The sequence below is a fragment of the Peromyscus eremicus genome, chromosome 9, assembly GCF_949786415.1.
Source record: "Peromyscus eremicus chromosome 9, PerEre_H2_v1, whole genome shotgun sequence".
NCBI classification, from domain to species: domain Eukaryota; kingdom Metazoa; phylum Chordata; class Mammalia; order Rodentia; family Cricetidae; genus Peromyscus; species Peromyscus eremicus.
This window is the reverse complement of record NC_081425.1, coordinates 65,313,707-65,337,734: the sequence shown is the minus strand read 5'-3', so window position 1 is coordinate 65,337,734 and position 24,028 is coordinate 65,313,707. Positions and strand designations below refer to the sequence as shown.

Sequence of the window (24,028 nt, the reverse complement as noted above, 5' to 3'; positions counted from 1 at the left end):
AAGACGTAGGTGTAGACGAGGAACAAAAGACCCTCGTGCCGCCCTCCCGCGGCTCCGCTCCGAACGCGCCCCGCGGGGCTCCCGGGCGAGGGTCGCTGCCCACGGGGCCACGGCGGGCAGGAGGAGCCAAGGGCGCGCGGTGGCCCGAGGCCCCGTCAACGTAGAGGACGGGCGCTGAGCAGGCCCGGGAGCGCGCGCTCTGCCAGGCACCGACGGCCGAGCCGGGCCAGCCCGGGTCCCCGGGGCGTGAGCCCGCTAGGGGGCCCGCGGCTTCCGGCGGCAGCACCTGGGCCCCGCACCGTCGTGGGGCCCCGCCGCCACCGAGGCGCGCACGCCCTTAGCCGCCGAGGGCATGGCCGATGGTGGAGCGCGGTCGGGGCTGTTCCGGGCCAAGTTTCCCGGCGCCCCGGGGTTCGGTTCTGATGGGCACAGAGTTCTCCCACCAGAGCCCACAAAATGGAGGACGACGTCTCCTCCCGCCGCAGCCATGGCGGAGGTGGGGACCATTCCCACGGGCGAGGCAAGGTGGAAGCGCCTGCACGGCGGCCAGCGCGCCGGTCCCCTGCAGCCGCGGCCCGGCCCGCCCCCTCGGCCCGCCGCAGGCACTGCGGGGCTCGCCCGTCTCCCGGGCCTTTGGGCCTGGACAGGGAGGACGCTGGGCCATCGAGGCCGCGTCTCTCCTCGGGGAGAGTCGCGGGGGACCGCGGCGACCGTCTGGAGGCCAAGGCCCGGTGGCCCGATCCGGGCCCCGCGGGAAGCCTCGACGGAGATCCCCCGGCCCGAGGCCGAACGGCGATCCGCACTACGGGCCTCGCCACTCGGGCTCTGACCCCGGCGGACCCGGCGAGTGGGGGCGGGGCGGGGCGGGGGCACGGAGGGAGGGAGGGCTGGCTAAGCCCGAGGCTGGCGGCAGGGGGGAGGGAACAGCAGGCCTGGGGGCGTGGCCCACGTTTGAGGGACAGCCGCTCTGACTACCTCACCGAGGAGAGTCTTGAAAGAAAGCCGACTGAGCCAATGGACATGCCCGAGGCGTTCGGGGCCGCCTTCGCCAGCAGCCAATGAGCGTGCGGAGGGCGGGGCCTCCCCGGGCTCCGCCGCGCCGCCGCCTCCTCTGCCTCCTCCTCCCCAGCGCTAAAGCCGGGACTGGACCGAGCGGAGTTGTGCGTGTCGCCGAAGGGGGGTGGGCCGGGGGAGGGGAGGTTCGTTCCGCGGAGCTGCAGCCAGAACCGGGTGAGGCTTATCCCCGCTGTCTTTCCTGTCGAGGGCCGCGGAGAGTGGGGGTGGCTGAGAGCCGCGCAGCCTCGGGAGGAGGAGGCGGAGGCGGGGGCGACTGGGGAGGCGGAGATGGGTGAGGGCAGCCTCGGGAGCCTCCCACCGACCCGGGCTTAGCAGCCCGCGGCGGCCGGTGTCGCCGCTGCTGCGTCGGGGCCTCGGGGTGCGCTGGGGGCCGCGCTCATGTCTCGGGCGTCTTCGCGTGCGGCCCGAGGGCTGAGGGAGCGCGGGCGCGGCCGGGCGGGCTGGGTGAGGCGGACGCCGGGGCGGGGGGCGCGGGGGCCTCGGGGCGCGGGCGGCGGCGGCGGCCGGAGGTCGTGGGGTGTTTTCCTTTCTGTGCTGCGGGCGGGCGGGCCGGGGAGGGGCCCTTTGGCCCTCCCGCCTGGGGGCCGCACTCCCACCCGGTCTGCCTGACCGAGACCCCAAGTTTTCGAAGGCGAGGGGCGCCGCCGGAGTCTCGCCGGGTCCTCTTCGTCGCTGGTCTCCTCCCCGGCGCTGTGCTGCGCGGCTCTTGCTCCTCACGTATTGTTTGGCTGGGTCTCTAATGGCGGACGGGGAGGCAGCGCTGCCGGTCGCGGACTGCAGGGGGGGCAAACCTCGGGCCCAGGGCAACTGCTTGGGGCAAATATGGGCAATATTAGCCCAGCGCAGACGTGAACTGTTTCTTACCTGTAAATTGATGCTGAGTTTGACTGGAATGACGGTGGGTGGTAGGATTTGAGAGGGAGTGCAAGTCCCTTGCTGGCGTCGGGGCAATGTTTGCCCTTCCCCCCTCCCCTTCCCAGGAGTAGGCTTGATGCCCTCTGGTCCGTTCCCCTGCAGATTGTGGCTTCACGTAGGTTTTGGCCCCAAATAAATATTTCACTCCACTTGCATAGGAGTGGGCTGTTTTGCGTGGGCTGGGGATAATAATAGAAGGGCTGAACCTCCTTGACCTCTTAGTCCCTTTTCTGCCTCCTCCTGGTGAAATAGGTTTGGTGCTCCTACCAGATTGGGTGTTCATCCATTTTTCTTTTCCTTTTTTTCTCTTATACCAGGACCAGAAATTTCGTTCAACCCTATCTGGTGCATCTTTGGCAGAAAGTGAGGAAAACACCCCCATTGTGAGTCCTTTGCATCCAATTTGTGCTTAATACAGAGGACATCGTCAGGTTATAGGGGTTCAGCTATGGGACTTGGCCCTCCTGGTTGTTTTCAGGAGGAGGAGCCTTCGCTTGGGTGGCAGCTGCTCCCGGGGAGAAGCCCGAGTGATGCCTGGTGAGGCAGCTGGGAGTGGGCGCTGCTGTTTCCACCGCTGCAGACATCGCTTCTGCTGCTGCAATACCAACCTCAGCAACCAGACGACGGGCTTCTGCAGCTGCTCACGTTACCGGGGAGGAGGGGTGTTGTGAAGGAGGGCATATTTCTGGTGCCCTCTAGAGTTGCAAAGTGGGAATTAACGTTATTTTATTTGAAGTGCACGCAACCATTTTTTGACATTTTTCTTGTCATAATGGTTAACTGATCTAAGGTATTGAAAAACTAGAGGGAGCTGCTTAACTTTTTATGTCTGATCTAAATGACAAAATTTGAACCTTACGGTGGATGCGTTTCTAGATCTTTTCCTGTCTTTGGTTAAGAAAGGACAGAATATCTGTTCCTTTAGTACCTTCTGTTTCACCTCACCAAGTAGCTGCTGCTCAGAGCTGTGTAGTCTCTGCTTAGTCTTTCATCTCCAGTGTTGACAAAGCTTCCATTAAGTTACTCTTTTTTTAATTGCTAAAATTTTTAATTGTGTGTGAGTACCTGATGTGTGGGTGCACATGCCACAGCAACAGTGTGTAGGTCAGGACAGGTTTTGGAGTTGGTTCTACTCTTTGAGGCTTACTGGGTTCCGTGGAACCAACTCATGTGGTTAGGCTCAGCCAGTGAGCACCTCTATCCATTTTGCCATCTTGCCAGCCCTGTCACTTATTTTGAGACAGGGTCTAATGTCTCCCAGGTTGACCTTGAACTTTAGTTGTATAGACTAGGAGATGATTTTGAACTTGATCCCTCTGTCTCAACTTCTTAAGGGCTAGAATTACAGGTGCATGCCCTCTTGCCAGGTTTATGTGGTGCTGGGAGTCAAACCCAGGGCTTCCTGCATGCTAGCAAGAACTCCACCAACTGAGCTGCACCCCTAGTCTCCAACGTCATTTTTGAGCCCAGGACAGTTCGTGTTGTAATTTGTAGACTTTCGAAGGTGTGTTATGATATTAGTATTGGTGCTTGTGGTTCTTTTTTTTTTTTTAATGTATATGAGTATTTTGCTTGCATGAAATGTATGTGCACAATACATGTATTTGGTGACCAAGTATATCTGAAGAGGGTAATGGATTCCATGGGAACTGGAGATGGTTGTAAGCCACTGTGTGAGTGCTGGAAACTGAACTTGGGTCCTCTGCAAGAACAAGTGCTTTCTTTGAACTGATGAGCTATCTCTCCAACCCAATGTTAAACATTTTTTTTAAGTGTGTTTTAAGTAATTTAATTCACAGGAGAACTTGGTAGTATAGCTAGCTAGCTAATATTTTTTCCTTGTGAATACTGTTTTCATTCCTAATTTTGCAGAAGAGGAAATAGGCATAGAAAGATACGGGGTAATACTTAGTAAAGCAAGGTATGAACTTAAGCAGTGTGATTGATGGAGCCCAACATCAGCAACCATACTTTAAGGTTCTCATGACATCTCACATTTGAAACTGAGTCAGAAATGATCTTTTCCTGCCTGGAAGTAGAAACATAAAAAGTGCTTGAATCCTGTTGAATTTTTTTCTTTTTAAAAAATAAGAGAATGCCAGGTGTTGGTGGCACATGCCTTTCGTCAAGGCATTAAAAAGACAGAGGCAGGCCTCTGAGTTTGAGGCCATTATGGTCTACAGAGTGAGTTCCAGGATAAGTAGGGCTGCACAGAGAAACCCTGTCTTGGGGGGAAAAAAGGGGGGAGGGACACACCCATGCTTAACTTGCACTTATTTCTTTAATTAATTTTGACTAGAATTATGGCCCAGGCTGGCCTTGAATTCACTGTGGCACTGGATGTCCTTGGGCTATTCTTTCTGCCTCTGTTTCCTAGTTGGTGGTGTTACAGGTATGTGGCACTATGGCCTGCTTCATTTAGATTTTTTTTACTACCTCATCAAAACCAATAGAGGTTGTTTGTATCATTATTTTTTGCAGTATATGTCCAGATTAGTCTGAAAATTTTGTAAGAAACATTATTATTATTACTATTACTATTATTTGAGATGAGGTTTTTACTATATAGACCTGGAACTCACTTTGTAGACCAAGCTGACCCCGAACTCAGATTCACCTACCTCAGCATTCCAAGTGCTGGGATGCTGGAATTGCAGGTGTTTACCACTATGCCTGGCTTGAATATAAACCTGAGAGTGAAGCTCTTTTTAGGAATTAAGCCATTCAGATACTACACTACAGGACCTTTCAAGTGGATTGACTTATCTTCTCCCCTTTTTCTTAGTTGTGTTTTTGTTGTTTTGCTTTGTGTGTATGTGTGTGTGTGTGTGTGTGTGTGTGTGTGTGTGAGAGAGAGAGAGAGAGAGAGAGAGAGAGAGAGAGAGAGAGAGAGACTTGCTATGTAGCTCAGACTGGCCTAGAACTTGCAGCAGTTCTCTTGCCTCAGTCTTAGTTCTAGGATCATAGGTGTGTGCCACCTGACATGGCCTGACTTTGTGTCCCTCATTTGGTGAGTCAGTTCTTTGGTATTCCACAGAAGCTGACATAAAAACATTTCCAGTTTGCCCCCCCCCCCCCCCCCCAAAAAAAAAGAAGGCCTGGGCAGTATGCCTTTAATCCCAGCACTTGGGAGGCAGAGTCAGCTGGATCTCTGTGAGTTCAAGGCCAGCCTGGTCTACAGAGCAATATTTAGGACAGGCACCAAAACTACACAGAGAAACCTTGTCTCGAAACAAAACAAAACAATAAAAAAAACCATTTCCAGCTTGCATGGATATGAGCTTGTTAGACCATAGATTTGTATAACTGGATTCATTTTGTAGGCATTTACTCTATTTTGCTTGTTTGAGTTACAGAAGTATACAAACAGTACTGTTGTGACAAAGTAAATCTTTGCCTTTAATAAGATGCTCTGGTATTATATATTAAATGCTATAACTCTTTGTTGTTAAAAGTTGTGGTATAGTTTTAATTTTGTCTCTTTATGCATTGATATCTGTCCCATTTCATTGATACCATTAACACGTAGTTTATTATGTTAAAGGGACTTCTTACAGAAATATTAGGCATATTCACTTCTGTGTGTTTTTATGACCATAAGGAAAGGCTCAGACTGTTACCAAGTCTGAGTGCTGGAATTACATGTGTGAGCTACCACAGTGGTAAGGAGAGAGAGAGACAGACAGACAGACAGACAGTGTTTCTCTTTCTGTAATATCTCTCATTAGGAAAGAGATTGCCTGGACTCAATGCTTAGTAAATTTTTATTTTAATTTTAGTTAATTAATTTTCTTCTGTTACTAACAGTATAGAATGAGGATTTTAGAATTGAACATAATCAAATCCAAAAGCTGTGCAGATCCCAATACATTTAACTCATAAAGTTGCCACTGAGAAAAAAATGCTGTTAAAAAAATGCATAAGTTTGAAGTATGAGGTTCAGAGCAACACTTACAGTTCATTATTTTTTGTGTATCACCCAGGAAATAATTCTGCTTTACATGATTGGAGTTGGAAATTGAAAATTTATATCTGTAGCCCATCTTCCTTTTTTTTTTTGGCCAGTAATGGGGAATTAACCTAGGGCCTCATTAACCTACACTAGGCAAGAGTCTACCATTGAGCTACAACCTCAGCCTATGTTACCTTAGTTTTAAAACTACTGCCTTTTCTCTCTCTCTCTCTCTCTCTCTCTCTCTCTCTCTCTCTCTCTCTCTCTCCCCCCTCTCCCCCTCCCTCCCTCCTTCCCTCCCTCCCTCCCTCCCTCCCTCTCTCTCCCCCTTTCCCTCTCCCTCTCTGTCTCTCTTCCCCCTCCCCCTCTCTCCCCACCTCCTCTCTCTTCCCTCCCTTCCTCCCTTCCTTCCTTTGGTTTGTTTGTTTGTTTTCAACATGGCAAATAGCAAGAGCATCTTCTTTGGTGCTGGTGCTAAATTCGTGGTGGGCTCCATGGTGAAAAAACCTGGTGTGGTGATGCCGGTGGTGCACACCTTTGATCCCAGCACTGGGAGGCAGAGGCAGGTAGATCTCTGAGTTTGAGGCCAGACTGGTCTACAGAGTGAGTTCCAGGACAGCTAGCCAGGGCTGTTACACAGAGAAACCCTATCTCAAAAAACCAAAACCAAACAAATAAATAAAAAAGATAGTTGATCATCTTAAAGGGTGAATTACAACACGCTTTTTATTTTGTTTAAAAGCATATCAATTTAAAAATGAAGTTTGAATAATAGGAGTACTTTTGTTAAACTGCAGGATAAAATTCTTGTTAACCATTAAAAATACAATTTAGAGTTAGAAAATTAGTGAGGTAGTATAATCACTTGATCACATAGTGTGATTTGTGGTTTATTTATATTACTACTACTATTACTATTATATATATATATTTTGAGACAGAGTATCCTAGCTTGCTTCTTTGTTGCAATTAAAAAAAAACAGCTTAGGGGAGGAAAGGGTTTATTTGTTTTACATTTCTAGGTCATAGTCCATCATTGAGGGAAGTCAGGGTGGGAACTCAAGCCAGGAACCTGGAAGCAGGAATCATGGAGGAATGCTGCTTGCTGCGTTGTTTTCCCCCTGTTCATCTTTCTTCTCTTTCTCTGTCTTTTCTTTTTTGACAGAATTTCACTAAATAGCCTGGTCTGACTTGGAACTTCCTATGTAGACCAGGCTGCACTTAAACATATAGAGATCTGCATGCCTCTGCTTTTGCCCCCAGAGTGCAATTAAAGGATATGCTGCTATGCTCTACTCAGATAGTTTTAGACAGCGTAGGCCTCCCTGTCCAGAGATGTTGTTGCCCAGAGTGGGCTGGACCCTACCATATCAATCATTAGTCAAGACAATTCCTCACAGACATTTGTAGTTGGAATTTTCTTTGGGCTACCAACCCCCAAATTGGCCTTATTTTATGCTTGTCCCACTAGCTCTTATAAAGTTATAAGAGCTTATAATTTAACTTGTTTCTCTTCATCCATGTTTTGCCTCAGGGCTTCTTACCTTTCTTTCATTCTGATGTCCTACTTTCCTGATTTCTCTGTGTCTCTCTGGCCTCTGGCTGCTCCCTGGCTGTTGTTGACTGGCTGGCCCCCAGCTGGCTGTGCCCCAGCTGGCTGCTCACCAGCCCCACCTATCACTTCTCTGCCTAGCTGTTGGCTGTTCAGCTTTTTACTAGACCAGTCAGGTGCTTTAGGCAGGCAAGGTAAAACAGCACCACATCTTCACATAGTGAACAAATGCAGCATAAACACATACATCACATCTTTACATAGTTAAACAACTGTTCTGCAACACAAATGCAACACATCTTTACATAGTTAAACTAATACTCCACAACAGACATGGCACAGCACAGCACAATCTGATCTGGGCAGCCCTTCAGTTGATATTCCTTAGATACTCTGGGATGTGTCACATTGACAGCTGACTAGGATGCTTCATTCCTTTTCTACTTGACACACAGACATACCACTTTAAGCCATAGCCTTTCAATTCTTTCCTTGTCTCTAAGATCTTACATTAATATCATTAAATAAAACGTCCAACTTCAAAGTCCCACAGTCTTTAAAAATTTCCAATACTTGAAAAGTTCAATCTCTTCAAAGGTTAAAAGTCTTTTAACTATAGGCTCTATAAAATAGAAAACAAGTAATATTCTTTGGGGGAAGAACTGGGCATTTTTATATTCAGGTGAAAGCAAACTCAAAATATCAGTATAAATCCAAATTTTGAAGCTCAGGCTCTGGCATCTGAGACTCAGTCATCTTCTGGGCTCCACAGTGCTTGGCGGCTGTGTCATCCACAGCATAGACAACTTGTCTTGTAGGCTCGGGCCATCTCTGTCACGCTTGATTTTCTTGGGATGTCTTATAGCCATGAATCTCTGATATCTGAGTTGTCCACTGTAACTGCACTTTCAGTGAGGCCTCTCCTAGTTTGCCATTAGAGTCTCTGACTGCTATAGCGTGCCAGGCCTCAGCCACTCTCTGTGAGCCCCTCAAATCCCTCAACTTTTATGCCTTTAAAACAGTACCAGGCAGACAGTTCTGACAAGTTAGTTGCCAAGTTTTGGCTTGAGATGCAGCATTCATGTGTGCCCCCCCCTTCCCCCCATCCCTCCCCCCCAGCGTCTGTGTGCCAACTCTGAGGAAATCAACTGCCTAGAAGATTGCACTTCAGTGATACTGACCTCTTGTTCATCACAGATGATTATTCAGCCCTAGCTGACCCGGAACCACACAATGATAATTCAGAATACAGCACAGACAATTCTGATTAAGAGTCTTTGCTTCTTATCTTTCGAACTCCATTTGAAATGGCCCATTCATTAAGCACTGTTTTGCTATGGTTTTCCAACTCAAAGTTTGAAAATCCTTCAGTGAGATAGTCCAAAAGCATGAAAAGCCTCATGAAGGTTCATCATAGCCACAGCCTGACTCTGATACCAAATTCAGTTCTTTTTTTTTTTCTTTCTTTTTTTTTTCCCTTTTTAATTGTTGCTGTGATAAGACACTTGTACCAAAAGCAATTTTGAAGAAGAGAGGATTTGTTTGGCTTATACTTTGAAGACATAGTCCACCATTGAAGGAAGGGAACATGAACTGGGAGTGGAACTGTGGAGGAACACTGCTTCCTTGCTCACAGGCTCATCTTTATCTAGTTTTCTTTCTTTCTTTCTTTCTTTTTTTCCCCCCCCCAAATCAAGGTTTCTCTATTCAACAGCCCTGGCTCTCCTGGATCTCACTCTGTAGCCCAGGCTGGTCTTGAACTCAAGAGATCCACCTGCCTCTGCCTTCTGAGTGCTGGGATTAAAGGCGTGCGCCACCATGCTGGGTTTAATCTAGTTTTCTTAAACAACCCGTGTTGTGTGCTATTTTGATGTCATTCTGATGTTCCCAAGACTGCCAATAAAATTTGCTTTGAGTCAGAGGGCAGAGCTAGCTACTAGCTCACCAAAATTAGCCATAGAGGTTTTGGAGGATTGAGGACAGACACAGGAAGTAGGATGTGGTTGCTGAGAATTGAACTCAGGACCTCTGGAAGAGCAGCCAGTGCTCTTAACCTCTGAGCCATCTCTCCAGCCCCCCTGAAATGTACTTTTGGTCCCTATTTCCTGGCATACTACTCCTGAAGTTTATGAATCTCCAGAGTGATGTCTATGCTAACAAGGTTTTCTGATGGCTGGCAGTCCTTTGGTGGTTTCAGAATGTGGATGGGGCAAGAGACTGGTAATCGGCAAGACTGAGATATAAAAGGGTTAGGATTTTTTAGTCCCAAACTGTTACCTCTGCGGAAGGGCAAGAGAGTTGGTAGTTAACCTATCATCAGTGTTCACAAGCTTCTATGAAACCTAAAAGGAAAGATTCAGAGAGATTTTGGATAGATGAACTATTAGAGAGCCTTGGAGGATGGCACCCTAGGTGGGGGAGGCATGGGCTCTTTCCCTCTTTCTGGTTCTTTAGATCTCTTCTGTAGTCTTTAAAATATCATTTATATAAAGTAAACTGTTAAATATAAATTCCAAATTGAGTTTTATGGACATCTTTAGCAAAGTTTGGACTTAGCTAGAGGATCTTGAAAACTCCCAGTTTAGAGCTAATTAATCAGAAACACAAGTTAAACACAAACCTATGGCTTGCAATCTGAAATGGAAGGTATGTAAGTCTCAACCTGTGGGATCTCATGTTGTCTCTAGATAGATGGTGTCAGAATTAAGATGAATCAGAGGGTATCTTGCTGGTGTTTAGGGAAGCCCTCCTCTACATTTGGTCAAAGATTTTCTGTACTGAATTTTGAGTAGGAGTATTGGAGAAACTTCAGTGTTTTTTCCCCTAATTGGTTGTCTTAGTTAGGGTTTCTATTGCTGTGAAGAGACACCATGACCTTGGCAACTCTTATAAATGAAAACATTTAATTGGGATGGCTGGCTTACAGTTTCAGAGGTTCAGTCCATTATCATCCTGGTGGAGAGCATGGCGGCATGTAGGCAGACTTGGTGCTGGAGTAAAGTTGAGAGTCCTACATCTTGCAGGCAACAGGAAATTGACTGAGATACTGAGTGGTATCTTGAGCATAGGAAACCTCAAGGCCTGCCCCCACACTAACACATTTTTTCCAACAAAGCTATACCTCCTAATAGTGCCACTCCCTATGAACTTATGGAGGCCAAATACATTGAAACTACCACATTGGTCATTCTGCCGCGGCGCCCCCCTCCCCCATAGTTATCTTCTGCTTTTTCCTGTAAAACTTGCTGTGACAGCCTGGTGGTGGTGGTGGTGGTGGTGGCGGCGGCGGCGGCGGCGGCGGCGGCGGTGGTTAAAGGCGGCGCACTCAGGAGACAGAGGCAGGTATATCTCTCTGGGTTCAAGGCCAGCCTGGACTACAAAGTGAGTTACAGAACAGCCAGAGCTGTTACACAGAGAAATCCTGACTCAAAAAAAAAAAATAATAATAATAATAATGTGGACATTTAAAAAATATTATTACTTAAAAATTCTTTTTTTTTTTTTGTTTGGTTTTTTTTGGTTGTTTTTTTTGTTTTTCGAGACAGGGTTTCTCTGTGTAGCTTTGCGCCTTTCCTGGAACTCACTTGGTAGCCCAGGCTGGCCTCGAACTCACAGAGATCCGCCTGGCTCTGCCTCCCAAGTGCTGGGATTAAAGGCGTGCGCCACCACCGCCCGGCTACTTAAAAATTCTTAAGGTTTATTTTATGTGTATAAATGTGACTGCATGTATGTATGTGTACCAAGTGTGTGTCTGGTTCTCCTGGAGGCCGGAAGAAGGCATTGGATCCTCTAGAACCGGAGTTACTGATGATTATAGGCCACCATATAGGTGGTATGTATGTATGTATGTATGTATGTATGTATGTGTGTATATGTATATGTGTATGTTTGTATGTATGCCTTCACAATGCCATCAGGTCTGCAAGATTAACAAGTGATCTTAATTCACTAAGCCATCTTGAGCTTCTGTGTTATTATTGTTATTATTATCATTATTTTTATTTATTTATTTGGTTTTTTGAGACAGGGTTTCTCCATGTAGTTTTGCCTGTCCTGGATCTCACTTTGTGGACCAGGCTGGCCTCGAACTCACAGAGATCTGCCTGGCTCTGCCTCCCAAGTGCTGGGATTAAAGGTGTGCACCACCACCTCCTGGCTTATTTTACTATTTTTAATTATGGGTTTTGTGCGCATGCGCACATGTATGTATGTGTGTATATGTATATGTGTATGTTTGTATGTATGCCTTCACAATGCCATCAGAGGCCAGAGAAATCAAATCTGCCTGGAGCTGTTGTCATAGGCAGTTTTTAGCAGCCTGCCGTGGATGCTGGTAATTGAACTTCTGTCATCTGCTGAGCCATGCTCTTGTGTTGATCTTATGTGGTCGTTCACACCTGTAGTTGTAGTACTTAGAAGGCTGAGGTAAGAGAATCACCAATGTTTGAAGCTAGCTTGGACTGTATAGTGAATTCTAGGTTAGCCTGGATAACAGAGTTAATTAAGCCCTTTTCTCAAAAAAATGTAAACAAAGCAAAATATTCCTGTAAAATACACTAAAGAAATTTACCTTTTATTTTTGTCTTTGCTGTTTGTTTTTGCTGTGGTCAAGATCAAACTCAGGACCTCATGCCTGTGAGTGAGGTACTCCACTAGTAAGCAACGTCTTCTGTCAAATTTACCTTTGTTTCTAGGAATTCCCCTATAGTAAGTACCTCATGATTGGAATCATAGTATTTGTTTTTTTGTGTGTCTTTTTTTTTGTGTGTGTGTGTGTGTTTTAAAGATTTATTATTTATTTATTTATTATGTATATAGTGTTCTGCCTGCATGTGTCCTTGCAGGCCAGAAGAGGGCGCCAGATCTCATTACAGGTGGCTGTGAGCCACCATGTGGTTGCTGGGAATTGAACTCAGGTCCTTTGGAAGAACAGCCAGTGCTCTTACCTGCTGAGCCATCTCTCCAGCCCCCTTTTTGTGTTGTTTGAGTTATTTCACTTAGCACAGTATTTCAGAGTTCTATGTTGTATGTTTCAGAATTTAATTCATTTTCAAGGCTTGAGTACTATTCTAAGCGTGTAGAACAACATTTTTGCTTTTTTATAAATTTGGTGATGGACATTTACACTGTTTCTACTTTTGGTCCTTTGTTTAGTACTATCCATTTGATTCTTTGCATTTAGTACTGTTGAGTGAGTGTGTGGTTTCTCTGTGTAGTTTTGCGCCTTTCCTGGGACTCACTTGGTAGCCCAGGCTGGCCTCGAACTCACAGAGATCCGCCTGGCTCTGCCTCCCAAGTGCTGGGATTAAAGGCGTGCGCCACCACCGCCTGGCTTTAACATTTTCAATTCTTATTAAAAAACCCACATAATAGCTCTCCTGCTGGAGAGAACCCGGGGTCTTATGGAATGCTAGTTAAGCATTCTATCACTGAGATTCATGTACCCCTAGCCCTACATTTTACCATCTTAATTCTTTTTTGAGGCAAAGTCTCTCACTATATGTAGTTCTGGCAAGTCTGGAACTTGCTATATAGAACATTTCTGCTTCCTGTGCATTGAAATTAAAAGTGTGTGTCACTATATTTAGCTTAAGAGTACAGCTTAAAACATGTAATACTGCTGGGTTGTGGTGATGCATGCCTTTGGTTCCAGTACTTGGGAGGCAGAGGCAGATGGAGGCCAGTTTGAGGCCAGCTTGGTCTGAGAGTTCTAGGATAACAAGGGCCACACAGAGAAACCTTGTCTTGAAAAACTAGACCAAACTAAACCAAAAACAAAACAAAAACAACCAAGCCTGTAATTCCAACATTTGAAAGTCAGAGGCCCTAGACTGTATAAGACCTTCTCTCCCCAAAAACAAAAGCAACGGGGGGACAGACACACACACACTCACTCACTCACTCACTCACTCACTCACTCACTCACTCATAGTGTCATGTTGCCAGCAATAGATCTTTAGAACTTTGTTTTGATCTTGTAAAATCAGAAAACTAATATTAAACAGTTTCCTATTTATCTTTCTTGTAGCAACCGTTTTACTTTTGCTTAGATGAATCTGACCATTAAAGGTGGCTCAAGTGAGATCATAGGCGGTTTGTCTTTTTTTTTTCTTAAATGGTACTCCAGGACACGTGCTTCTGTAACGCACCCTGAATAGTTTCCTATTTTGTAGATATTCTATATTTTGTTTATCTGGTAGACATTTGGATTTCTTCAACCTTTTGGCATTTGTGAATACTACTACTATATGAACATAGATGTACAAATGTCATTTTGAGTTTCTCCCTTCATGTCTTTTTGGACATATATCCAGTGATACAATTGATGGATCACATAGCAGTTCAGTTAAAAAAAGTTGCTTAGAGGGATTGGGCAGTGAGGTGGCTCAGCAGGTAAAGGTACTTACTATTAGGACCTGCATTTTGGAAGGGGGGAACTGATTTCTCTGACCTCTGTACACACCGTATGCATGCATGTGCACACATATCCATAGACATACACACCCATGTACATGCACACTCACATGCACACATAAGTATAATACAACTTTTAAAAGGTTGTTGAGGTTTCTTCATACCTTGGACTTTTTTTTTTTTTTTTTTTCTTCTCTTTTTTTAAACATTTTTTGAGACGGTTTCTCTTGTGTAGCCCTGGCTGTCTTGGAACTCACTTTTTATACCAGGCTCGCCTTGAACTCAGAACCAACCACCCGCCTCTGCCTCTTGAGTGCTGGGATTAAAGGCATGAGCCACCACCTTGAGACAGATAATAAAATGTAGCTCAGGCTGGCCTGAATCTCTTGCTCATTCTCCAGAGCTGAGATTACAGATAACATACTATCCAGTTGAGATCTCTTGGTTTCATATACATTTGCCTAATGACTGATAATGTTGGACTATCTTTTGATTTGATTATTGGTTGTTTGTGTGTCTTCTGGCAAAGTGTTTTATTTAAGTATGATGTTCATTTAAAAAATATGTTGATATTGTGGAAATTCCACCTACGTACCTAATTACCTACCTACATTTATTTCGGTTGATTTTTGATTTGGAGGTATTTTCCCTCTGCATTGTCTTCATTTCCTTGGAAATAATTCTTTGCACAAATACTGTAAATCTTGAGCAGTCTAATTTTTTTTCTTATCTGTGTTTTTGGTGTCATCTAAAAATGAATGACAATTCCAGTGGCATGAAGTTTTCTCTCTCTTTCTAAGAGTTTTAGTTGGCTTCTATTTAGATTTTGATTGTTTTTTTTGAGATTTATTTATTTATTTATTTATTTTGGTTTTTCGAGACAGGGTTTCTCGGTGTAGAAAAGCTTTGCGCCTTTCCTGGGACTCACTTGGTAGTCCAGGCTGGCCTCGAACTCACAGAGATCCGCCTGGCTCTGCCTCCCGAGTGCTGGGATTAAAGGCGTGCACCACCACCGCCCGGCCTGTTTTTTGAGATTTATTAACGTATTGTACATGGTCTAAGTAACGGACCAGTTTTGTGAGATTTTTTTTCCTTTAGGTCATCTTTATTTTTGTTACCATATATGAAAGAAAGTACAGGACCCAGATGTATTATTTTACTCAACATGATTTCCTCTAGTTCATCCATTTTCCTATGTTAACAGGATCCCATTCTTCATGCTAGAATATACTCTCTGTATACCATATTCTTTATCCATTCATTTATTTATTTCTCTGTTAAAGACTTTTGGAGCTGTCTTTGTTGTTTATTTTTTGAGAAAGGGTCTCTGTAGTCCTGGCTGTCCTCGTTTGATATACAGACCATGCTGGTCTCCAACTCACTGAGATCCTTCGTACTCTGCCTCTCAGTGTTGGTGTTAAAGACCTGTGCCACCAAGCAAAGCATGGATTTGTCTTTTTAAAGATTACTATAAGTTGCCTGTAAGGTGTTTATATATTCAGGGTTAAAAAAGAGAGTTTGGAAATGTTCCCCTTTTCATTATTTTTAGTTGTTGGTTATTTTGAAATGTTAGAGTTTGTGAGTAAAGTTATCTGCCCTAATCTTATTTTTTGGTGAGATGTTTCTGATTACTGACTTACTTACTGGCATAATCAACTTGCCTATTTTAGATCTACTTAGATTTCATGTTTTTCCTTTGTGTGAATTTTAAGGATTTTTTTTTTTTCATTTCATCTTTGTTATCCAGTTTGGCATATAATGAATATTCTATTTCTGGCCGGGCGGTGGTGGCGCACGCCTTTAATCCCAGCACTCGGGAGGCAGAGCCAGGCGGATCTCTGTGAGTTCGAGGCCAGCCTGGGCTACCAAGTGAGTCCCAGGAAAGGCGCAAAGCTACACAGAGAAACCCTGTCTCGAAAAACCAAAAAAAAAAAAAAAATTCTGAAGCCGGGCGGTGGCGTACGCCTGTAATCCCAGCACTCGGGAGGCAGAGGCAGGTGGATCTCTGTGAGTTCAAGGCCAGCCTGGCCTACAGAGCTAGTCCAGGACAGGCTCCAAAGCTACAGAGAAACCCTGTCTCGAAAAACTTAAAAAAAAGAAAAAAAAAAATTTCTGTAAAGTTTTACATCCCCATTTTTAGTAATTTGAGGCTTTTTTCTCTCCAAAGAATTGGTCTTTGCTTTTGTTTTTCTATTTTAATGTTATTTATTTCTATTTTTTTAAAAAATTTCCTTCCATTATGAATTTAGGCTTAGTTTATCCCCCCTTTTATGTTGCTGTTTCTTTGTCCTTATTTATTTAAAAGGTTTTGTTGTTATTTGTTTTAATAGTCTCATGTACCCCAGGCTGGCCCATATCCTTTAAACCTGAATTGTCTTTAACAAGGGATTTAAATTAAATTAATGGGAAGATAGGCAGTCACTAAAGCTAAGTCTCATGATACATAGCTTTGCTTATTCTGACAACAGAGGTAGAGTAAAATTTAGAATGAAGGTCTTCCATTCACAAAGCCCTGGGATGATTTTATGAATTCTTCATTTTGGTTTTTTTGAGACAGGGTTTCTCTGTGTAGTTTGGTGCTTGTCCTGGATCTGGATCTCTGTAGACCAGGCTGGCCCAACTCACAGAGATCTGCCTGCCTCGGCCTCCCAAATGCTGGGATTAAAGGCGTGCACCACCACTGCCTGCCATGAATTCTTAATTAGTGGGAATCTTCAAGTTTATTTGTGTGTAGTCACTGTATTACTACTGTAAATCTAGTAGCACTGCTGAACACTCTTGTTATGTTCAGCTGTAAAGTTTTGATTTCTTGACCAGTTAACAGTTGCTCAGTGTATACTTTTCTACTGTGTTTTGGAATAAAGTTTCTGACCATCAACTATATATTTTTCTATGCTATGTCTCTCTTTTTTCTTTTGTTTTTGTCAAGACAGGATTTCTCTGGGTAGCCCTAGCTGTACTGGAACTAACTTTATAGGCTAGGTTGGCTTCACTCAACAGCTTCTGCCTCCCCGAGTGCTGGAATTAAAGGCGTGTGCCACCACTGCCCAGCAGAAGTATCATCCTTCTTAAGGTTTAAAAATGAGTTATTTGAAAGATTTTTTTTCAACTTTCTTAAGTTGGAATATTGTTCCTTGCAAACTTGCTGCTCTTCAGTTCCACTAAACTGCCATTTCAGTCATTTCTATTTTATCTTCAGTATTATATCCAGTATTATATCATCTTTCTGGTTGTCTATTAGCTCTCTAGATAGTTGTCTCAAAATTATTCATTATAAGTCTCAAAACATTCTGATTTTCTTTCAGAGGAGTATGCAGGTTTTTGTTCTCTCCATGAATTTGTCTGTTTTCTTGTGGGAGTCCCATAAGTAGTAATATGAGCCATGGCTGATTTCTTGTAGCTTTGTTGCTGTTTTGTGTTGTGCTTTGGTTTTTGTTTATTTTTAGACTAGGTTTCACTATGTAGTCCTGGGTATCCTTGAACTTGCCTTATAGACCAGGCTGGTCTTAGACTCACAGAAGTCTGCCCACCTCTCTTTCCTGCATGCTGGTGTTAAAGGTGTGGGTGGGCCCAACCAAGCCCAGTTCTCTTACGGCTTCTTTAAGCTCATAGACTTCTTGGTACTACTTCATTCCTTGTCACTCGTTGAGAGCTATGATCTGCTCAGCGATCATAGATCAGCAGTGCATTGTCATGATCACTCTGTCAGAAGGGTTTTAGCATCAGCAAATGCTTTCTCAGTTGTGCAGCTCACTTCCAAAGGAATACCTCAGTTCCCAAAAGAAGAGCTCACTGCTAGGCACCGGGTCAAGGAGGTTTCCACTTACTCATTCTTTTCCTAGTCCTGAGCTTACAACTGAGACTTGAATGCCTAAGTCAAAGACTGTGCCTTTGTTTTACTTTTTAATACAAGGCCCTGGTGCTAGGGTCTCTTGCCTTCTCATTATAGGTTCTGGGATTACAAATGGGTGCTTCTGCCCCTGGTTTATGTCATGATAGGGATCTGAACCCAGGATTTTGTGCATGCCAGGCAAACAGTCTGCCAACTGAGCTACATCTTCATACCTCTTTCTGTTTTAAAAAACTTAAATTTATAGCCAGACATGATAGTTTACACCTGTAATCCTAGCACTTGGGAGGATAAGGCAGAAGGATTGCCACAGGTTCAAGGCTATCTTGAGCTACATATTGAGTACCTGGCCAGCTAGGACTACATAATAAGGCCCTATCTCAAACATAAAGCCAAGTCCCCCCTAAATTAGCTTAAAAAAAATGAAAATCATGTGATCCAAAAATTAAGAATATGATAAACGGTGAACACATTCTCTACCCTGTCACCCATTAATTGAAGTGATACTTACATTTATGTCCTCTATCCTAGTAGCTCTTTGTACTTTATGGTTTTAAGCCAGGTTTTTAAGATTTACACAGCCAGGGGCTAGGGTGATGGCTCAGATGAAAAAATGGTTGCTGCACAAGCATGCAAGCATTAGGACCTGAGTTCGAGCACCCACGTAAGAAGCTGTGTGTGGTGGTGCATATCTGTCATCCTAGCAGTGGAGAAGTAGAGACAGCAGGATCTCTGAAACTTGCTAGCCAGTTAGTCTAGTCAAATTGGTGAGCTCCAGGTTAAGCAAGAGATTCTGTCTTAAAAATCAAGGTGGAAAGTGTTGAAGAGATGACTCAGTGGTTAAGAGGGCTTCTTGTTCTTCCAGAAGACTTGAGTTTGTTCCTCGCACCCACTTTGAGCAGCTCACAACTGCCTGTAATTCCAGCTCCAGGAGATCTAATGCCCTCTCTTGGCCTCTGTGGATATCTACACACATGTGGCATGCACTTACTACATGTACACATAAATAAAATAAAACTAAACCTTAATTAAAAAAATAAGGTAAAGAGCTGCCTTAGGGTTTTTATTGCTGTGAGAGACCCCATGAACATGGCAACTCTTACAAGGGAAAACATTTAACTGGGGTGGTTTACATTTTCAGAGGTTTAGTCTATCATCATCATGGTGAGGACACGGCAGCATGAAGGCAGACATGGTGCTGGAGCTGAGAGTCCTACATCTTGATTGCAGGAAGTGAACTCAGTCACTGGATATGACTTGAACATAGAGGAGACCTCAAAACATGCTGCCACAGTGACACACTTCCTCCAACAAGGCCATACCTCCTAATAATATCCCTCTCCATGAGCTTATGGGGGCTAATTACATTCAAACAAGAGCCATTGAGGAATAAATGCATGTTGACTTCTGGCCTCTGTGCACATGTGCATGCATGCCTATATATGTATACTCATGAATGTGCATACACACATACACAAATAATACCTATATATCTGTTTTCTCTTTAGGTAGCATCCTCTGAAAATAACATTGTCATCTATAAACCACTTCAACTTCTGTCATGTCTACAAATCTACCTAGAGTGTATGCTCTCTATTTTTTACCCCTCAGCTTGGTCCACTGATCTCTTTCATTTCTAAGATCTCCAGATTTCTTGAGAATTAGTAATGCTACCTTTTGTGTACACAATCTCATCTCCATGTATTCAAGAATTTTGTTCTATTTTTTTTTTCTTTTATTAGCTCTGCCTTCTCTCTTTTTGGCTTCAACATAGGTAGGCTTTATGTTAGGTATTTAGAGAATTTTAACTGGAGCTGGATGTGGTGGGGTGGCTCATGCCTGCTATAAACTAGTACTTGAGGCTGAGACAGGAGGATTGCCATGATTTGAGACTAGATTGGGTTACAGAGTGAGAGCTTTTCTAAAAACAACAACAAATGAACAGAAATAGTTGAATGTAGCAGAGCATTGGAAGGCCCTGGGCTCTTGAGTTTAGAGGCTTGTGTATTCATACTGTATACTTGGACAAACTAGCTTCTCTAAGTTACAATTTTTGAGAGAGAGAGTGAGAGTGTTTGCTTGTGTGTGTGTGTATAAATTTTATTATTTTATGTTTATGTCTGCATCATGTATATTTCTGGTGCCCATGGAGGCCAGAAGAAACCATCTGATTTCCTGGAGTTACAGATGGTCGTGAACAAACACGTGGGTGCTGAGAATTGGACCTAGATCCTCTGGAAAAACCGTCAGTAAATTGCTGAGCCACCTCTCCAATCCCTAAGCTACAATTCTTTCCTTTTTGGGGGGTTTGCAGGTGGTTTAGAGAAAGGGTTTCTCTTTGCAGCCCTGACTGTCCTGGAGCTTGCTCTGTAGACCAAGCTGGCCTTGAACTTAGTGATCTGCCTGCCCCTGCCTCTGAGTGCTGGGATTAAAGGTGTGCACCACCACTGCCTGGCCTTCCTTTATATATAAAGATAGGGTTTTAGTGTGTAGTTCTAGCTGGCCTGGAACTCTATGTAAAAGCAGGTTGGGCCGGGCGGTGGTGGTGCACGCCTTTAATCCCAGCACTCGGGAGGCAGAGCCAGGCGGATCTCTGTGAGTTCAAGGCCAGCCTGGACTACCAAGTGAGTTCCAGGAAAGGCGCAAAGCTACACACAGAAACCCTGTCTCGAAAAACCAAAAAAAAAAAAAAAAAAAAAAAAAAAAAAAAAAAAAAGCAGGTTGGTCTGGAACTCCACCTGCTTTTCCTTGGAATTAAAGACCTGTACAATGTCTGGCTTGCAATTTTTTTTTTTTTAAAGATTTATTTATTTATTATGTATTCAGTGTTCTGCCTACATGCATGCTTGCAGGCCAGAAGAGGGCGCCAAATCTCATTTCAGATGGTTGTGAGCCACCATGTGGTTGCTGGGAATTGAACTTAGGACCTCTGGAAGAATAGCCAGTGCTCTTAACCTCTGAGCCATCTCTCCAGCCCCCGGCTTGCAATTTCTTAATTATTAACATAGGATACAAATTATAGCTAGATTAAAGGTTGTTTGGGAGATGATTGAACAGAGAAGTGGATTATATGGGTTTCCTATGGCTGCTGCAACAAACTACAATAAACTTGGTAGCTTAAAACAACAGAAATTTAGCCTGATAGTTTTGGAATCTGGAATCCATTTCACTGGGATCAGATCAAGGTGTCAGCAGTACCACACTTCTTAGGACCTGCCAACCTTCTTAAACTGGATGGTTGTGGAAAATTTGTTAACAGTAAAATGAATGTTTCTGAGTGTCCAAAGACCAAAAATTAACAGTGAGTTCCAGGTTCAGTGAAAGATTCCATCTCAAAAAAAGAAAAAAAAGAAAAAAAATAGAGAACAATAGAGGAAGATACCTGATGTTGACCTCTTACTTTCATATTATCGTGTTAGTTTTGGATTTTTCTGTTGACACTTACTATTTACATTTTGGTTAAACTTTATAGAGTAAATAGTGTATCTACTGTTTACATTTTGGATAAACTTTATAGAGTAAATAGTGTATCTCTAGAAAGAAAGTGGGAGTGTAGTACACATAATTACTGAGGATTGGCTGTTTTCCTTGTTCCCATGCATGTAGCTATATGGATATGTAAACAATGGAATGTTTGAGACCACAGAAGATATTACAGCAGTCTCACAACAGAAAATAAGTGCATCTTTAAAAATCAAGTCACATACTCACATGTATATTTCATTTCCCTGAACAGGTTCTTTGGCATGGACACAAGTTCAGTGGGAACATTAGAATTGACTGATCAAACTCCTGTTTTATTAGGAAGTACAGCCATGGCAACTAGTCTCACGAACGTAGGAAATTCATTTAGTGGCCCACCGAATCCTTTAGTGTCTAGATCTAGTAAGTTTCAGAATTCATCAGTGGAAGATGACGATGACGTTGTTTTTATTGAACCTGTACAACCTCCTCCATCTTCTGCGCCTTCGGTTGCTGATCAAAGAAGCGTAACATTTACATCTTCAAAAAATGAAGAACTACAAGGAAATGATCCCAAAGTCCTTCCTTCATCGAAAGAGTTGGCTTCTCAGAAGGGCAGTGTAAGTGAGACAATTGTCATTGATGATGAAGAGGACATGGAAACAAATCAAGGGCAAGAGAAGAATTCCTCAAATTTTATTGAAAGGAGACCTTCTGAAACTAAAAACAGAACGAATGATGTGGATTTCTCTACTTCCACTTTTTCAAGAAGTAAGGTAAACACAGGAATGGGTAATAGTGGTATTACCACAGAACCAGACTCTGAAATTCAGATTGCTAATGTTACAACCTTAGAAACAGGTGTAAGCTCTGTGAGTGATGGCCAGCTAGAAAATACTGACGGGAGAGATATGAACTTAATGATTACTCATGTAACATCACTGCATAATACCAACCTGGGAGATGTCTCTAACGGACTTCAGTCAAGTAACTTTGGTGTTAATATACAAACATACACCCCATCTTTAACTTCACAGACCAAGTCTGGAGTAGGACCTTTTAATCCTGGTAGGATGAATGTTGCAGGAGATGTATTTCAGAATGGAGAGTCTGCACCGCACCATAATCCTGGTAAGTAGTGATACTCTACTTCATGCAAATGAATTTAATAATTTGTCTGATCCCTTTTTCATTGTAATAAGAGGTGTTGCTTTGTTTAATATCTTCATAAACTATAGCATCTTGTCATTGCTTTTTGCTAATATGCATTAATGTTTGAATATGTAAATTAAAAGAAAAAGATTAATAATATCCTGAAAAATGTTATATAATTGCACTTATATTCTCTTTTTCTGCATATTTTCCATATTTTTATTAAAGAATTGACTAATCCTTTTATTTCTTATCTTTTGAAGAAAGCCAAATACATTATTTTTCATTTTTAAACTATTTTAAGGGATGATTGACACGCACACATTTACTATATTCTACTCAATGACTTTGAGATCCTTGTGGTTTGTTTGCTTGTTATTATCTTTGTTCTTTTGAGCCAGGGTCTTACTGTGTATCCTTGACTGGCCTGGAACTTGCTATGTAAACCAGGCTGGCCTTGAACTCAGAGATCTGCTTGCCTCTATCTCCAAAGTGCTGGGATTAAAGGTGTGTGACAGTACACTTGCCTTGTGTTTGTTTTTGATTGCTTATCTACGTTGGCTTTTTATTTTATTTTACTTTTTTCCAGTGTTTTCTTTTTTTTTTTTTTTTTTCCCCTGGAGCTGAGGATTGAACTCAGGGCCTTGCGCTTGCTAGGCAAGCACTCTACCACTGAGCTAAATTCCCAACCCCTTTTCCAGTGTTTTCAATAAACACTTCACTTATTATTTTTGAAAGTTGGATAGTTCTTGACTATTGGATCTTCCTTTCTGTGAGCTTCTTTGCTCATTGAAAAATAATAAAATACAGAGATTGTAATAATTCTGGCCTTAGCTGGGTGTAGTGGCACTTGAGAGATGAAGGCAGAAAGATCAGGAATTCAAAGCCATCCTTTGCCATGTAGCACATTTGAGGGCATCTTAGGCTATAGCGAGACACTATCTCAAAAAGCTCTCTCCCCAAACCAGCCAACGTACAAAACTGGCCGTTTCACAACCATAACGGTGTATATTCCTCTGCTTTCATCTTTCTCTGCATGTAGGTATGCCTGTCTCTATCTCAGTTTCTCTCTGTGTCTGTTTCCATTTATTTAGTCTCATTAGCAACTTTAACACCCTAGGAATTGTGGAGAATTAATTTGAGTTACTAAAATGTAGATGGTGTGCACTGCACTGTTATATATGCCATTTATTTTTTTTTTCAAAGATTTATTTATTTATTATGCATGCAGTGTTCTGCCTTTATGTATGCTTGCAGGCCAGAAGAGGGCACCAGATCTCATTACAGATGGTTGTGAGCCACCAAGTGGGTGCTGGGAATTGAACTCAGATCCTTTGGAAGAGCAGCCAGTGTTCTTAACCGCTGAGCCATTTCTCCAGCCCTAATTATTTCTTTTTTAAACTAATTTATTTATTCAATGTGTATGAGTTTGCCTGTGTGTATGTATCTGCACCATGAACTTGAGTCCAGAAGAGGTGTAGAATCCCCAGAGCCCCTATGTGGGTACTGGGTCCTCTGGAGGTGCAGCCAGTTACTCTTAGCCTGTAAGCCAACTCTCCAGCCTGTTACTTTTGTTTATTTTCTTGAACATTAGTATCTGATTAGTGAAGAATGTTTGGAAAATGCATAAGGGGCATTTAAGAATGAGGGGCAG

The 24,028-nt window shown here is 43.4% G+C and overlaps 1 protein-coding gene across 1 annotated transcript in view; it reads left to right on the top strand.

Annotated features, from left to right (window-relative positions):
• The first annotated feature begins 231 nt into the window (after window positions 1-231).
• The window catches only part of Zmym2 (zinc finger MYM-type containing 2), an 80,709-nt gene continuing 56,912 nt past the window's right edge, over window positions 232-24,028 (top strand). The window contains exons 1-3 of the mRNA XM_059273572.1: window positions 232-496; window positions 2,310-2,375; window positions 21,497-22,353. Of these exons, the coding sequence (XP_059129555.1) occupies window positions 360-496; window positions 2,310-2,375; window positions 21,497-22,353 (1,060 nt within the window). The 5' untranslated portion in view covers window positions 232-359. The remainder of the gene's footprint in view (window positions 497-2,309; window positions 2,376-21,496; window positions 22,354-24,028) is intronic.